The sequence below is a fragment of the Elephas maximus genome, chromosome 12, assembly GCF_024166365.1.
Source record: "Elephas maximus indicus isolate mEleMax1 chromosome 12, mEleMax1 primary haplotype, whole genome shotgun sequence".
In the NCBI taxonomy this organism is placed as follows: domain Eukaryota; kingdom Metazoa; phylum Chordata; class Mammalia; order Proboscidea; family Elephantidae; genus Elephas; species Elephas maximus.
In genome coordinates, this window is record NC_064830.1 from 105,828,108 (window position 1) to 105,844,708 (window position 16,601).

Genomic DNA, 16,601 nt, shown 5'->3' on the forward strand with positions numbered 1-16,601 from the left:
CTCCCCACCCTCCCCCATACAGATGAACACAAAACGATCAAGCACAACAAATGTTAGCATGAATTAAAAATTTGAATGCATTAAAAAGTTGGTGCAGAGAAGGGAGATTTCCATTTAGTCAGCATCCCAGCAGGCTGTCCTGGGCACTGGGGAGCAAACCACAGGAACCAAACGACCTTCTCCAGGTGGCCATCCCTGTCACCGTACAGCCCTGACAGGGGCGGTTACAGTCAGAAGTCATGGTAAAAGCTTCACAGGCAAGAGAGGGGTTCATGTCTGCAAGGAGGCTGTGTGTGTGTGTGTGCTGCGTGTGTGTGTCTACAAACGTAAGCTCCACACATACATACAGACCATCTCTACAGCCTTCAAGTCTTTCTCCTACGCAGTCAAAATTTCAAGCACATTGAACAAGGGAAAAGGAATGTTTCTCTTTGATGTTTGTTATAAGGCAGTAATTCTAAAAGCCAATATCAAAATCACCCAGGAAGTTTTAAAAAAATACAGGCACCCTGCCCACCCCAGATGCCCACCCCAAATGCGTACCCATAATGGCGAAAACTGCACCTATAGATAAGACATAGTGATGGGCATTTGGGAACAGACAGTGGTTGGGCGAGGGCTGTCTGACCCACTTGATCACCACGTGATCCTTCCAGGACAGCACGCTTTCTCTTGGTTTCAGGTTGCACCCAAAGGAAAGCCGGGCAGGGAGTTTAAAAGCCTTGTTTGGGGCTCCTGAAAGTTTAACAGCACTTCCATTCAGGCTGACGCACACTACAGAGATGAAGGCTAAACCCTGGGTTCCAGTGAAGAAAATCACATCTCAGATTCTCTGGCAGGTTCTGGGGCAGAGCCTGAGTCTTCTGAAGAGGATGAGAGCCTTCCTCCTTTCCTAAGGCATTCTCTCTCACCTCCCTTGGAGTAAAACTAATGAAAGTCAACATTAGTCGAGCACTGACGGACCAGGAACTGAGCCACATGCCTGTATTTAACCCTAACAGTACCATGGGTAGAGCCATTGTCCCCATCTGTCAGATAAGGAGACTAAAGCTCAGAGTGGCTAAGTTACCAGTCCATGGTAACAAAGCGATAGGCACAGAGCCAAACACAAGCCTGGGCAATCAGACTCCAAGGCCCGAATCCTCAACCTCTGGGTAGAACGCCTTCCAAACAACTTGGTCATGAGGCCAAAACAATAAAAAGGAAGTGGGTAGATGGAGAATGATTTTTAATATTCACATTAACTTCATGATCAAATAGGGGGTGTTTGTTAGTATAATAGGCTGCTGTCAGTGGTAGAGAAAGAGAAGAAACAAACAAACAAAAATATATATATTTTATAGGCCAAATACATGGAAATACGCATGTCGCCTCTCTGTTCTCATGACACTAATTCGCTTTGAGTGGGGGACTAGAATAGTTGCTTAATTTGGGTGATTAGGTGCCAAGTAGTGCCTCTTTTCTTTGCACTAACTACAATGAAGAAGAGCCCCACATCTAAATGCAGAGCACTCCCAGCCTTCTCTAACCCCCCACCAGATTCCTGCTCTTCAGGAAAGTCCTCCAGGTTCTCAGACATTAATGGGCAATGTATTTGCATGGCTGGGAGGTGAGGAGAGAGATGCTTTGCTCAGTGTCTCATCAAAGCCTTTTCCTCGCAGGAGGATGGCTCCTGCATTTAGAGAAAGCTCTGCTTTTTCCAGTCCCTTTCCCAGCCACTTCTACATTAATTAGTAAGGGTATCATTTTATAAATTACAGCTTCGCACCAGAGGAAAGCAGAGTTTATCTTAATTCTGTCAGCTGTATGAAATACAGTACCCTAATTTTAGGCCGCAGGCTCTGCAGTTCCCTCTGGAATAAGAGAGTGACAGGTCTTCCAGAGAGAACTCCCGGTGGGTGCCCTGCAAGTCTCACTTTTGCCTCCAACACCATCCCTGGTGGGGTTTGCTGGAGGGATCCCAGGACACTGAGTGGCATCTTTTCCACTATTAGCAATTCAGATTTGAATGCGAATCCTCCCAGCAGCACAGGAAAGCAGCCCTGGGTAGCTGTGGGGCTCCCAGGGGCACCGGAAAGAGGCTTTGGCACAGAGGAGGCTGATGGGACCAGGTTCTGATTCGGAGCAGAAGTCTGGGAGGATGGTGTTAGAGTTGGTGATAAACATCAGACGATCCCAGGCCAAACAGGGGAAACTCAACAGTCTTCACTATCCTGGGGCCAAACAGACCCAGCTGCAATTAGTCTTGATCAGTCCTGTGGGGAAAGCCCTGGAGAATGCCTGTAGCAGGGCGGGGACAGACGATGGGAGTGCTGGTCCTGGTGCAGCTCTCAGGTGAGAATGAAGAGGACCTGTGGGACCCCCACAGCCCAAAGGAAAAACGACTGGGCAACAAGCAGGAAGGTATGTTGAAGCAACTCCTAATGCCTCCTCCCTCTTGGACTTGGCTGTAAATACCCATTTATTCTCCTTTATTGCCCTGAAATCATCTCGACCTCTGAGTGGTGGGTTCTGGCTACCTTCCTACCACCCAGTATTCTACTCCGACACCTGGCTTCTCCCCGTGCTCAGCCATGGAAACCAGGTAACCGTAACTCAGGAATTCAGGTGAGAACAAAGGCCTAGATGGGTCTCTCTGGAGGCAGGGAGCACTCTGCCCCCAAGGCCCCTCTGGTGACTGCAGCAGCTCACTTCTAGAAAATACCAGAGTTAGATGATCATCGAGACCGGTGGCTTCAGATGCCTCGGAAATTCGGGGTAACTAATCTTTGAAGAAGCCTAGGTACCCCCCAGGGGATTCAAATGTGCAGCCAAGGTTATGAACACTGATGAAGACCCTTAGAAGGAATGCAAAACTGTTCACATTTATCACCTTCTACCACTGCTCAGGAAACCCTGGTGGCATAGTGGTTAAGTGCTACGGCTGCTAACCAAAGGGTCTGCAGTTTGAATCCACCAGGCGCTCCTCGGAAACTCTGTGGGGCAGTTCTACTCTGTCCTATAGGGTCGCTAGGAGTCGGAATCGACTCGACGGCACTGGGTTTGGTTTTTTGGTTTTTACCGCTGCTCAAGTACTGTGGCCCTCCTGGAATTCCTCGTTTCTTAATAACACAGAATGTCTGCCTGGTTGTGAAATCCCACATAAGGCCCAATCCCTAAGAGAAGCACCACAGACTTGTAAAGTGACATCTACCGTCTCTTGTAGGAGATGGCCCCAGAGACACTCCTGGGAGAGTCAGAAAGTACCAGTCCCTCCCTGAGCGCCACGCGATACCTGACCGAACGAGATGAGGGCTGCCACGTGGGAATCTGGCCGGCGATCACGCCTTGGACACTGAACCATGACTGCTGTCCACTCTTTGCGACACCCACTACACTGGCTGTCTGAAAGACCAGTGGTCCTACTTCCAAGGAGCTAGGACTCCTAGGGCTGGAGGAAGGAAGCTCCTACTTGTCAGTTAAACAAAAGAATAATCCGCAGCCCCCTTTCCAGTGGGTACTTTTGCTGTCATCCAACAGCCCATTACCATGTCACAGCACAGCGTGCCCTTCCACAGGTCATTCTGTTTAAAATGACATGGATAACGCACGTGTCAGCAGGCTGACAGGCCTGGCCGTCCTTCAGAGATAAAAACCTCAAGGCCAGAGCCTGTTCTTATCTGGGGGACAGGAATTGGTCTATCATCCAAGTCAGGCAGAACGTGATTTCTCCAGAGAGCACTTTTTTCATTTCCTTATTTTAAGGAAATCAAATAAGCACCATTTGTCTTCATCTGAATATGCTTGACCTGCTCAAATGATGATGTCTCGCATTGTGTAACAGGCTACATATGCTGAATTCAAATTAACGAGAGTACAGAACAAGAGTCTTCAGATCTCTCTCCGAGGCTGGCAGCAGAGAAGGAGGGGAAAATCCTGGGCCTGATGGAAAGGTCCCACTAAACACTAACCACAGGAGTCTGAGTAAAACCCACAGGCATGCAGGAGGTGACCGTCCAAGAACAGGGCTCAGGAGAGCCAGCTCTGCAGGGTGGATTCAGAAATGGGCAGGGAGGGCCAGTCCATCCTGTTGGTGCCTAACAATACAGAAACCATGGTATTCAGGTAACTCTTTGCAATGGATAAAACAGTAGCAAAAATGGAGAGAAATTTGGTTGGGAGATGGGGACAGCAGGGAAGAAAGACCAAACAGACAAACCGCGCTTTATTTCACGCAGCAGAAAGCTCACGTTACCAGGTTGCGATCCAATCTTCTGGTGGCCCAAGAACTGAGCTTCCTCACTTGATCCGTGGTGAACTGGGTACATAGAGGCTGCTGGCCATCAGCCTCGAAACAGGCATGTACCTGCTGGAAGAACCGCCCTCCCACCTGGCCATTTACCTGAACAAGAAAGAGCAGTTCCCACCTAACCTCCCCCGCCCACCCCTCTCCCCAAGGTAAGAGTCCTAGAAACATACATAAAATAGGGCTTTAACATTTCTATCAAGAAGGCCAGTATGTCCAGAGAAGCAGGAAGAAGCATACGGGTCAGTAACACGAACCCAGAAATGACATAATAAATACATACTTTTTTTCTAAGTTTAATGCCCTTCTCATGGGTAAAAAACCCACACGGCTATTAAAATAAATAATTTCTTCTTTTAAAATATTTTTATGCATCATCTTTCATAAACTGAAAACTCAGTGTCACATACAGCAATATTAAAGGGTTTGTTTAAAAAACAAGGCCCTCACAAATTAAACATGCTCTATGTGATTACAGGAAACCTCGCTGTGTGAATGAGGCCCACTTTTACAGAGGAGAAAAGGCGCTGTCAGCACCAGGCTGTGTGCAGGTACCATGGTGTTCACAGTGTGCCATGTGCGGTGCCCACGATGGGGGCCTTACCTTCTCTTCCTGGTCACTGTCACTGTCACACTGAAAATGAACATAAGAGAAGAAGGTTAGTGCAGGGATTGAGTATATTTTTTGCTTTTGATACAAAAAGGGCAAGACAAGTAAAGAAAATAGGAAACGCTGGCTGAGCTGGCAACATTTTCATTAGCTCAGGTGCTGGTAAAGAGACTCGGTAGTGGGATGCTGGTAAATCGCTCTTTTGATTTATTCTGATGCCTGTGCTACGTGGCTCTTCCCGTGGTCAGTCCAGCCAGGCTCTCAGTAATGCAAGTGATCCCCCTCACTGCACGAGAGAGGGGAGCCCACCCAGGCGTCAATCTTGCCCAGGATTATGGTGAGTCAAGATCATTCAATGCGATTCAGAGTAAAATCAATTTCTTAACTGAGATGTTCTACCTTCAGGTAATATGAACAGCTGTATCTCCAGTGTTTTTCTAAAGGAAAAGAGGTTAACCTGTGGGCATTACATGCTCTCATTTGGACTTGGAAGGAAATCGATCACAACGGGCCAGGTGCACTCCTTGTAATGGTTGCCTTTTCCAGGGTTTAGGGGCCCAGAGAAAAGAAGGAGCTTTCCCTACAGAACAGACACCAAGGGCAAGAGGTCAGGGTAATAAATGAACAATACGAGAGGAAAATATGCTTTAGGATGGCAGAATCACACTATATCTAATAGACCCCAAATTCCAAACGCTGACCTGGGTTGGGGATAATCGGAGAATGATAACTTACTCAAAGCTTTGGGTTCCTCATTAGATGTAAAGAAAAAAAGAAGAAATTAAAAAAAAAAAAAAGATCAAGTGTGTTTGGTTTTCTAATTTTGGGTTATGAATAAATGTTGCCAGATCTGCTTTTGTTACAGTAAATGTTCAGCAGGTAAAGATATCCATTCATTCTCTCGACAACCCTAAAGAAGTATTGCTAAGCTACACAGGTATCCAACTGAGACACAGGCCTGTCCCGAGAGTCACTTTCAGTTCAGCAGATAAAGCAAGAACACAAACACTGAGTGGGGCTGTGGCATGATCAGAGCTCTCTATTTTAGGAAGATGACTCTTCCCATGGGGACAAGTCACAGGGAGACCAGTCTGGCAACTATCACTCTGTCATAAGCAGGATGGTGTCATGGTTTGGGAGAGGGTAGAACAGGTGGGAGAGCAATTCCGAAGGTAGGATGACTAGGACTTGAAAACCTAAGGGGGGCATGGGAAGCAAGTGAGAGAGACGGGCCTACGATGATGCCAAGATTTTTAGTGTGGTCACCTGGACGTGGGAGCTGATGTGGCTATGAACAGAAACAGGAAATAAATTTGCTTGTGGAGCAGCCACTGCTGGCTAGGTACCCACAGCCGTTCACAACACCCTTCTCCCTGGTAGGCACCTCCTCCTGACACTGTGAGGTTGACAAAGACAGACACTCTCTTTCTTAACCTCCCTTGCAGCTAAGAGCAGCCACAAGGCCCATTTTTGGCCAGTAAGACTTGAGGAAATGTTTGCTGAAGGTCTAGAAAAAAATTTTTCCTTCTTGATAAAAGGGGAAAAGCAGGAACACCCTGCTTCTTGTCTTTGAACACCATTGTGTGAGGATGTAATGCCTGGATCTCCGGCAGCCATCTTGCAAAGATGAGGCAAAAAGTCTAAGTACGAAAACGAGATTGTGGAGCCGAGGGAAGAAAAAGTCTATGCAACTCAGTCACTGAGTCAGTCTCAGGGCAGCGTGTCTGGACTTTTTTTTTTGTTCAGAAAAAAAAAAGTTATCACTCTTAGAGTGCTTTCAATTAAAAGTAACAAAACCCCACCTAAATGAATATCTTGCTATTATAAGGCACAATTTAGGGGCTACCTACTCTTTCCAGACTACGCAGTCTGCATTACAAGCATTTAAGAACTTGCATGGCAACCTTATAGACTTGGGGTCACATTTTCTGCTTCTCCCCCTGCTCCCCAATGCCATAGGGTTATGGATTTTTAGTAACATTGATTTAACCAAGTACAACAGCATCATTTTCAACCAAGCTTCAACCTCAGGGTATCTAAATTTCCCTTTTTTTTTTTTGCCTGATGAGTTATTTCTCTTGTATAAGTTGTCAAACAGTTAAGAAGGAAAATGAGTGAGATGAAGACTCCAAAGGTCCAGAAGAGCAGGGTGGATGAGGAAGCCCAGAGTCCTCCTGATCCAGTGCTTTCTCCTCTGCCTTTAATTAGCCCTCCTTGAGGCTCCTAAGTTCTGGGCACATTTTCAAGAGTGACAAAGCACCACTCAGGAGAGGCATGGAGTAGAGACAGGGATTTTGCCAGGCGGGCTCATTTCCCCAGATGTTCACGGCTCTCCTTGTGAGCTAGTCAATGACAGCTGACAGCTGAAGCACAGCATTGCCCACGTCCCCCAAATGTGGTGTGCAGGGGTGAGAGGGAGTGGGAAGTGGGGAAAGACCACCCTCCCGCTCCCTGTCCTAACAGTGGTATGTCCTTGGGAATGGTTATTTCTATCAAAGTGTTCAGCTTCCTGCTTTCCAACAGTCCAGTTCTAATTTCAAGGTCCACTTAATTCTGCATCAAGTAATTACTGATATACCCAGAAGCACCTTGTCTCCAGAGTTAAGCATATGGTGAAGAACTGAGACCTACTGGTATCCATTATGGAAGCAGCACGGACGCCAAGCCGATTTAAAACGCTCAGGCTCCCCACACAACATGCGGGTGAGTGACAGCTCCGTGACAAGGCCAGTCACACAGTCTGCCAAAACAGTCTCGGCTGCACTGGGGCCCACATGGTGCGCTGAGAAAACAGTTCCATTTCTGGTATTAAATTCCCATACTGACCCGAGGACTTTGCCGTGAGCTCAGCAGGAGTGCACCATCCAATTTACAGCTCCGCTCTATGGAGCCTCCGGTGCCAGCCCCTGGCAGAGATGAACGATGGTCAGCCCCTCCAGCTCATAAATTATGCAAAGGCAATAAATGCACTCAGCAAACAGCACCGGCCGTTTGCCTAGCCTGGCTCCTAACACACTCTGTAAAAAGCCAGAAGCGCAACACACACAAGAGGTCTATTCCACTCATAAAGGGGGTTTGTTGACAACCCAGACGGAAAGAGCCGCAGTCCTAAGGAGCCTTTCTGCTTCGCTGGCAGCAGTTTATGGGCCTGCTTTATGAAAAAGGGAGGCTGTTTTATGGAGTCGGTGTGGGGAGAATTCATGGCCTCAAATTCACATTTAACACGCTGTATGGCTTTCACACCCCACATTCAATCCGTTGTGGAGTTTTGGCCAAATGATTCTTGGTCCTCAAAGGCTGGAAGAAGAAGTGTCTGCTCCCCAGCCCCCAGATAACCCCTTGAATTTCTAAGAGTTCACATTGAACCAGCTCCTGGTTCAGGCTTATGTCCTGCAGGAGGTCAGGAAATGGAGAAGGCCTGTCACATGCTGAAGCGGGGGCCCAGCTGATTCGACCATTTTAAGCGTTTTGACATCGGGGTCCCGTTTTGGTTGATCAGGAAGAGACTGCACCCTAACTACCAGCATGAAGGGACAGGGTACTCTCCAGGACAAGACTTCCCAGCCCTGTGTGACAAGCTGAAAATATTTTCCTCCATTTTAAAAGCAAGAAAGGAAAAGGAACGACTAGTCCTTCCACCATCCCAAAACCCAAACCCACTGCCGTCGAGTTGATTCCAACTCACAGGGGCTCTATAGGGTCTCCAAAGCCGTCATCTCTGTGGAAGCAGACTGCCACATCTTTCTCCCATGGAGTCGCTGGTGGTTTTGAACTGCCAACCTTTCGGTTAGCAGTCAGCTGCTTTAACCATTTTGTGCACTATCAGGTCTCCTTAGCCCTTCCATCACAGACAGGGATGAATTCTTGGGTGCTCATCCCTCAGACAAAGACACAGCCCAAGTCCACCACAGCCTAAAGGGGTAACAGGAAGTATGAAACCCAAGCCACAGGTGCTGAATACGGAACAAGAAAAGGACTGGTTCCTGACTCAAGTACCTGCTAACCATTCCAATACCTCTACAACTCAGCTTCACCTTCACCTTCTCTTAGCCACCTTCCTTCCTCTCGTCCAGACAAGTCTCATCCCTTAAACTCTTCAAACAACCAACCAACCCACTCAGTATTTTCCCCCTTTTAAAATTAATACATGTGTACTGAACACATTTTAAAAAATCACCGATGATGAGGTAAACATTACGAACACGTTTATATAATTCTTTCCAGTCTTTTTTTAAAAAGAAAACACCTGCAACTATCCCCATCTTTCATACCCATTTTAAGAAATAAAAATGAATTCCTACTATTTTGTTACTGGCTTTTTGAAAAAAAAAAAAAGTAAAATATTTTAATCAGTGAACTTAGTCTTGTCCCATCACTTTAAAAAACAGCTGCACTGCAATCTACTGTAGGGATCGGAATATAATCTAATAAAAAGAATCCCCTAGTGCTGGATATTTAGAGTACTTCCGGTGGATACCTTTGCACGCCTTCACCAATAGCGTTCCTTCTGATATCATTCGGTGGTCCCTCCCTTTCTGCATATTCCTTAACCTCACTGTCTCCCCACAGTTGCATCTGCAGTTCTACTGTTTCCATGGGAGTCTTTAAGTATCCTCTCGGTTCCATCCACAATTTATATGCTGAGACTAAAACATCTCTGTGCTCACCGTGTGCCAGCTATGTGATTTTAGGAAAGTTGTTTTTTAAACTCTCTGTGCCTCAGCTTACTCATCTATAAAATGTGTCTAATAATAGCATTTGCCTCGTAAGAGAGAGAGAATAAAATGAGTGAATACATGCAGAAAACCTTGACAATGCTTGGAGCTTAGTATGTAGAGAAGGTAAGTGTTAACTATTGTTAAACTATGTTTCTGTTTGCTGTCCCTCCCCTTCTGGAGACCTGTAGACACCTCAGATGTCAACATCCATTTAAACCTGCACCTCCTGCTCCTCCTAAGCCTGTTTCTCTCCCATGCTCTTCTCCTAGTGGTGCCGCCATGCATTTTCTCAACTGTAAGTAAAGAGTCTTGTTATCATGCTTGACTCCACCCTTGCGCAGACTTCTCCTCCTCTCTCGCCCTGCGTTATCAATAAACCAAAAACCAAACCCGACACACAGCGACCCTAAAGGACAGAGTAGAACTGCCCCACAGGGTTTCCAAGAAGCGGCTGGTGGAATCGAACTGCTGTCCTTTTGGTTAGCAGCCCCGCTCTAACTCACCGCGCCATGTACTACTTTCTAAATCTTCCCAGTGGCCATAGCTGTGGTCTTAGTTCAGGATTTTACCTTATCGTTTTCATCATTTCAAGAGGTTAATGACTGCTTTCCAGGGCCTCTGGTCTCTTCCTTTCCTAATCCAAGTCCCTACTGGCCAGAGTAGATTTTGCTGAATCTCCATGAAGACTCCACATTCTCTTTCCAACTCTTCCATTCCCAACTTCCAACCACTCCCCCCAAAACAATGGTTTCCAAGCTTTCTGTGGTGAAGGGCCAATTTTTTATTTCTTCTTGTTTTGCTTTCTTTAATTTCTAATACATTGTGAACCAGTTGTTGTTGTTAGTTGCCAAACCGATTCTGACTCGTGGCAACCCCATGTGTGTCAGAGTAGAACTGCTCTATAGGGTTTTCAAGGCTGTGACCCTTCAGAAGCAGAGCACCAGGCCTGTCTTTTGAGCCGCTTCTGGTGGGTTCCAACTGCTACCTTTTGGTTAGTAGTTGAACACTATTAAAGAGGAAAATCAAAAACAGACATCTTACTTTGATTTTAAGGTTTTTCTTATCCAAAACCAAACCAAACCCATTGCCATTGAGTCGATTCCGACTCATAGCGACCCTATAGGACAGAGTAGAACTGCCCCATAGAGTTTCCAAGGAGCTCCTGGCAGATTTGAACTGCCGACCTTTAGGTTAGCAGCCTAGTGACTACGCCACCAGGGTTTCCTTTCTTATCCAAGAAACCATATATCAACCATAAAAAGCCTGCTAGAAACTGCTCTATAGCAATGTAAATTTGTCTTATCTTGCCAGAAAAAGATAGTTAAAAAACTACTGCCTCGTAATTTAAATCTCAGAAAGCCTCCTGGCTGCAGGTTGGTGGAGGGCCATATTACTAGCAGCCAGGCCACAGGCGACCTGATGTCAGTGGATCCCAGTAAAGGAGGGCGGAAGGCAAGATTCACTCAACCACGTTAAAATCACCCAATGGTTGATGGTCTGTATTTCTCCCTCCTCTTCTCTTTACTGGCATCCCGGTGGCCAATTGGTTAAGAGCTACCGCTGCTAACCAAAAGGTCGGCAATGCAAATCCACCAGCTGCTCCTTGGAAACCCTATGGGGCATTTCTACTCTGTCCTCTAGGGTCGCTATGGGTCAGAATTGACTCGACAGCAGTGGGTTTTTTTTTGGTTTTTCTCTTTCTTGGAGTCCCAGTGGCGCGGTGGTTTAAGAGCTCAGGCTGCTAACCACCAGATGCTCCACAGAAACCCTATGAAGCAGTTCTACTCTGTCTTCTAGGGTTGCTATGAGTTGGAATTGACAGCAACGGGTCCTTCTCTTTATAAGCCCCACTGTACCTAGCTTCCTTGAGCCATTTGCTTTTTCTGGAATCAATATGGCTTCCCTATATGCACACAGAATAACTGCTCAGAATAAACCTTATGCTCAAATTTCAGTGAGTTTTGATTATTTTTTATTAGTGCTTAACTGTTTGCATCACCCAGGGACTCCAATACTTCACTAAGATACAATAAAAAATAAGTTGCTAGAAAAATAAAGACATACAAACTTTTTTTTTTTTTTTTTACTATTAGACTCAATCCAGAACCCAGTGCCGTCGAGTTGATTCCGACTCCTAGTGACCCTATAGGACAGAGTAGAACTGCCCCATAGAGTTTCCAAGGAGTGCCTGGCGGATTCGAACTGCCGACCCTTTGGTTAGCAACAGACATCCAATTACTTTATTGAACTGCCATGAAAGTTTCCAAGTATTTACTCTCAACTGCCATACTAATCTCACTGCAGTTCAATTACAAACAGCTCATAGACTGGCCTTCGTCCATGTCTACATTTTGAGTAGCTCAACCCTGACACGTCCCTTGCTTCGGTCACACTCAGTCACTATAGGCCTCACTATCTTCGCATTTAACAATTCTCTCTTTTGCAATTCTAGTCCTCCAAGTTTCTACCCAATAACTTGCTATTCACCTTTAAATATACAGTTCCCTCTCTGAATAACCCAAGACTCTTCTAGACAGAACTGTTTGCATCTCCATTCCTCACACACCTGTATTTTAATTGTTTGCCACCACAGTCTTCCTACCAGAGGGTGAGCTCCATGTAGGTAAGGGCCGTGCCATGCTCATCCTTGCGTTTTCAGGTCTTGGACACAATAAACCAAACCCACTGCCATGGAGCTGATTGTGACTCATAGCAACCCTTAGGACAGAGTAGAACTGCCCCACATGGTTTCCAAGGCTGTAATCTTTACAAAATCAGATTGCCACATCTTTCTCCAGCGGAGGGGCTGGTGGGTTCAAACTGTAGAGCTTTTGGTTGGCAGCCGAGCACTTAAACCACTGCATCACTAGGATTCCTTTGGGACATAGTAGGTGCTCAATAATACTGATAAATCAGTCCCACCCTCCTTCAGAACAATTCAGACTGTGGTTGATTCCATGCAAGATAAACAATCTGTGACTTAAAAGACAGCAATTCCAAAGCGAGAAAGCAGAGGAAGCACTGATTAACTTGACTACTTAGTACGTTGGATTTCCGTTTCAACATATTGGGCAGGCTTAGAATTGTTTGCAGAGCCTGGAGCTGAGACATAGAAGAAAATATCATATAAAAGGGCCCAGAAAAGATGTGATAATGATTTCTTTATACTTCTTCAAAAGCAAACGTTTCTCATTTCCATTTGGGAATCTCAGTTTCTGTGTTTTAAGACTCCAGCCCAAATCACAAGGAGTCAAGGTCTGTGACACCTCTCTGCCTCTTTCGGAATGTAGGAACAAGATGGAAGTCTAGGTACCCCGTGATGGAATGCATTCTTAAGCAGAAAGCGGCAATCCTTGAATATATCACATACAATGACATTGAGGAGGGCATTGCTCTCTATTCTGCTCAATGGACCTTGCTGGAACCGTTATTTCGTATCTCAAACCCATTTATCACTGCCACCAAAGATGTCAGGGCTGAACACCACCACTGAACAGAGTTATTGTATCCTTCTTTCTGCCTAAAGGAAATGAGAGGAAAATGAGGGAGAACCCCAACTTGTAAACTACAGCTTCTCACAGCAAATACAAATCGAATCCCCTTTGGGGAAGGCGGTTTATCTAAAATCGTAAAGACATTCCTCACCTAAAAGCAATTTCAGAAGAAGCCATTTGCAGAAAACACAGCACTTGTTTTCTTATCAAAGAAGGAAGGTGGTGCACAGCCACTGAAAACAGGTCTGCTGTCATCGTCTCATCGGCCTGATTTCTGGCATATGTAAACATGGGCAGCCATTTTGTGCCACACATGACAACTCTGATGTAGTCTCGCCTTTTATCAATCCACAAAACCCTTATTTCACATTGTTTACATTGCTCTCATAATTGTTTTTGGACTCCTAGTGAAATTTAAAGCTACTGGGGCCCTAGATGGAGCCCTCGTGGCACAGTGGTTAAGAGCTATATGGCTGTTAACCAAAAGGTCAGCAGTTTGAATCCACCAGCTGCTCCTTGGAAACCCTATGGGTCAGTTCTACCCTGTCCTATAGGGTTGCCATGAGTCAGAATCAACTCAACGGCAAACAGCTTCGTTGTTTTTGTTTGGTTTGAAGCCCTAGATAGAAAAAGAACTTTTTAATCCTGAAAATGATGTGAGACATCCTTACTGACTATAAAATGGTACCATTGGCTCCTTCCCTGAACCTTGACAATAACCATGCCTAACCTAATAAAATAGCTCAGATAAAATGAGCCCCCCCAAAAAACAAAAAACGAAAACCTGTTGCTGTCAAGTCAATTCTAACCCTCAGCGACCCTATAGGACATAGTAGAACTGCCCCATAGGGTTTCCAAGGAGCACCTGGTGGATTCGAACCGCTGACCGTTTAGTTAGTAGTCGTAGCTCTTAACCACTACACCAGGGTTTCCAGAAAAAATGGAAGTCTAATTAAAAGATGTGTGTTTGAAACAACAGTATAAAAGATAAGAATAAAGCTTCTGACAGTCACAGAACGGGCCCATGTGAAACTGATACAAGGTTCCCCACTCTTCGGTTGTTCAGGAGGCAATGAGCGATACAAAGGAACAACAGAGGCCAGGCTTATTGGCAAGGCCTACGGCTGCTGGAATTCTGTAATGATAACCTACCATTCCTGCGTGCAGTGCCCTCAGAAACTGGCATTCTGTGAGGCCTCAGCTTGAATTAGACACTGTTCCAACAACCAGTGTGATTTGTGAGGGCTAAGGAACCACGCACACTTCTTCTCCCTCCAGGGATCTCAGATGACCACACATTTTCATTCACGTACTGTTAAAGTGCCTACTATGTGCTGAAAGTCCCTGGGTGGTGCAAACAGTTTACACTCAGTACCAACCTAAAGGTTGTCGGTTCAACTCATCCAGCGGTGCTGCAGAAGAAAAGCCTGGAGATCTGCTATCGTAAAGATTACAGCCAAGAAAACCCCATGAAGTACAGTTCTACTCTTAACACATGGGGCCACCATGAGTTAGAACTGACTCGATGGCAACAGGTTTGGTTTTGGGATTTCACTGTGTCCTAGGTTCGTTCTGACATTCACTGTGAGTACAAATACATTGACAGAAACCAAGTTGTCCAAAACGGAAGTTTCAGAGCTCACAAATTAATTCTCAATATTCCCCTCCTTTTTGTCACTTTGAAATCCAAGTATATTTTATGAAATAATCTGTATACTGTAAATTTCCACTTAGCTCATTAGAATGCAGTTGGGTTCTTGGAAGTGGGGAGAGAAGTGGATAATTCATAAATCTTTGGAGAGTTCAGCATTTTTTTCTCCTTAGAAGAAAGGAAGTCGTGTTTTGCCAAGCATAAACATACATAAACCCAAAAGATGAAATTTACCTAAGACTCAGAGGCCACAAGTCTAGGTGGCTGCCAAACGCAGAAAAATTAGTTTCTTGTCCAAAGGTAGAACTGACAGCCTAGGGCAGGGTGATGTAAAGGGTCTCTTTCAAGCTTAAGCAACGGATGCTTTTCTTTGCCTCTCTGTCATCGATTTACTGATGCCAAGTCATCAATAGCATTAATCTGTACCTGCCTGGGGACCGATTACAAATGACTTTGAAGATGGCGCAAAGCAAGCATTTATTAGGCGATCACAGTGTTATCATCAGGGAGACGGTCCTGGCTATTTTCTTCACCAGTGACCCCTGTATGCTGCTTTCCCCCTTTCCATACCACAGCTGCCGGTTCCTTTGGATGGGGCCCAGACCCCCTAGCTTTGCTTCAGCTGAAGCCTGGTTCTTTTCAGAGTCCTATGCGGGCTAATAAAGCCCCAATTTGCTGGTGGGTAAAAAGGAAAAGTATGTTATGGGTTAAAATAATACAAGAGTCTATTTTTTCTGCTGTGTTGTGATCCATAGAAATCACCCTGAGCCTTCTCCCTTCCTTCTCCGCCTGGGAAGCCAATTGCTCTGATTGCGGTGATACGAGCTAGCTAAAATGACTTGCCCTTGCTTGTGAGGCAAATGGAACACGCTAATAGAACTTACCGCATTACCCGATGCAAAAGTGCCACAGCTCATTACTTTCAGATAAAAGGGTATCATTGCAGACGGCAAGCAGAATTGACTTTCTGAGGCCCGACTTGATGATGATTTAATCAACTGCTCTCTTTCACTTCTCATCTCTGCTCCTGTCGGTTTCACAGGTGCCGTTAAATGAGACACTCAGAAAGTGAGCGAGGGAAAGAAATTGCTGTCATTACTTTTCAAGAAAGGAGGTATGCAAATTTTCGACAGAAAGATTGCGTTCATAATGGGCCTGGTAAAATACAAGGATCATGCTTGACAGGTGAGGGCAAGCCATTTGTATGTCCTTAAAGTGGAGCAACCGTCCTCGTTTAGAAATGTGCTCGGTGAGAGAAACTACAAATGAGAGGCCTGGCTGGGAAGAGGCCGGGCTGAGTCACAGAGTGGTCCCTGATCCAGAAAGGGGCAGGGTGCTTAAGGCTCAAGGAAGTCAAAGCCAAAGCTTGTTCTAAGTCGACTCCAACTCATGGCGACCCCACCTGTGCTGACAGGAACTGCTCCACAGGGTTTCAAGGCTGTGACCTTTCAGAGGCAGATGGCCAGGCCTTAATTCTGAGGCACCTCTGGGAGGGTTTGAACCACCAAACTTTCGGTTAGTAAGTCCAATGTTGAACCATCTGTGCCGCCTAGGAACTTATGGTTGCTTTCTGTCTGAACCAAATCACTAACAAGCTTTTGAAAAGACCCTATTATTTTACTTCCTGTACAACTGTGGGGTCAGATTGCCTGGCTTCAAATCCTGGCTATACCACACACTGTCTGTGAGACCTCTGGCAAGTAACTTAACCTCTCTGTGCCTTAGTGTCATCATCCATAAAATGGGGCTAAAGACAGTATCCACCTCGTAGAGTTGCTGAGAGTATTAGTTAATAAATACGTAAAAGACTTACAGTAATGCCTGACATACAGGAAGCATTCGA

General features: G+C 45.7%; 1 protein-coding gene across 4 annotated transcripts in view; it reads right to left on the reverse strand.

Moving 5' to 3' along the window:
• AUTS2 (activator of transcription and developmental regulator AUTS2) overlaps positions 1-16,601 on the reverse strand; it is a 1,314,883-nt gene that overhangs the window by 398,503 nt on the left and 899,779 nt on the right. For all 4 annotated transcript variants that reach the window (XM_049903251.1, XM_049903250.1, XM_049903253.1 and 1 more), the window contains one exon: positions 4,890-4,919. In XM_049903251.1, coding sequence (XP_049759208.1) covers positions 4,890-4,919 — 30 coding nt within the window. The remainder of the gene's footprint in view (positions 1-4,889; positions 4,920-16,601) is intronic.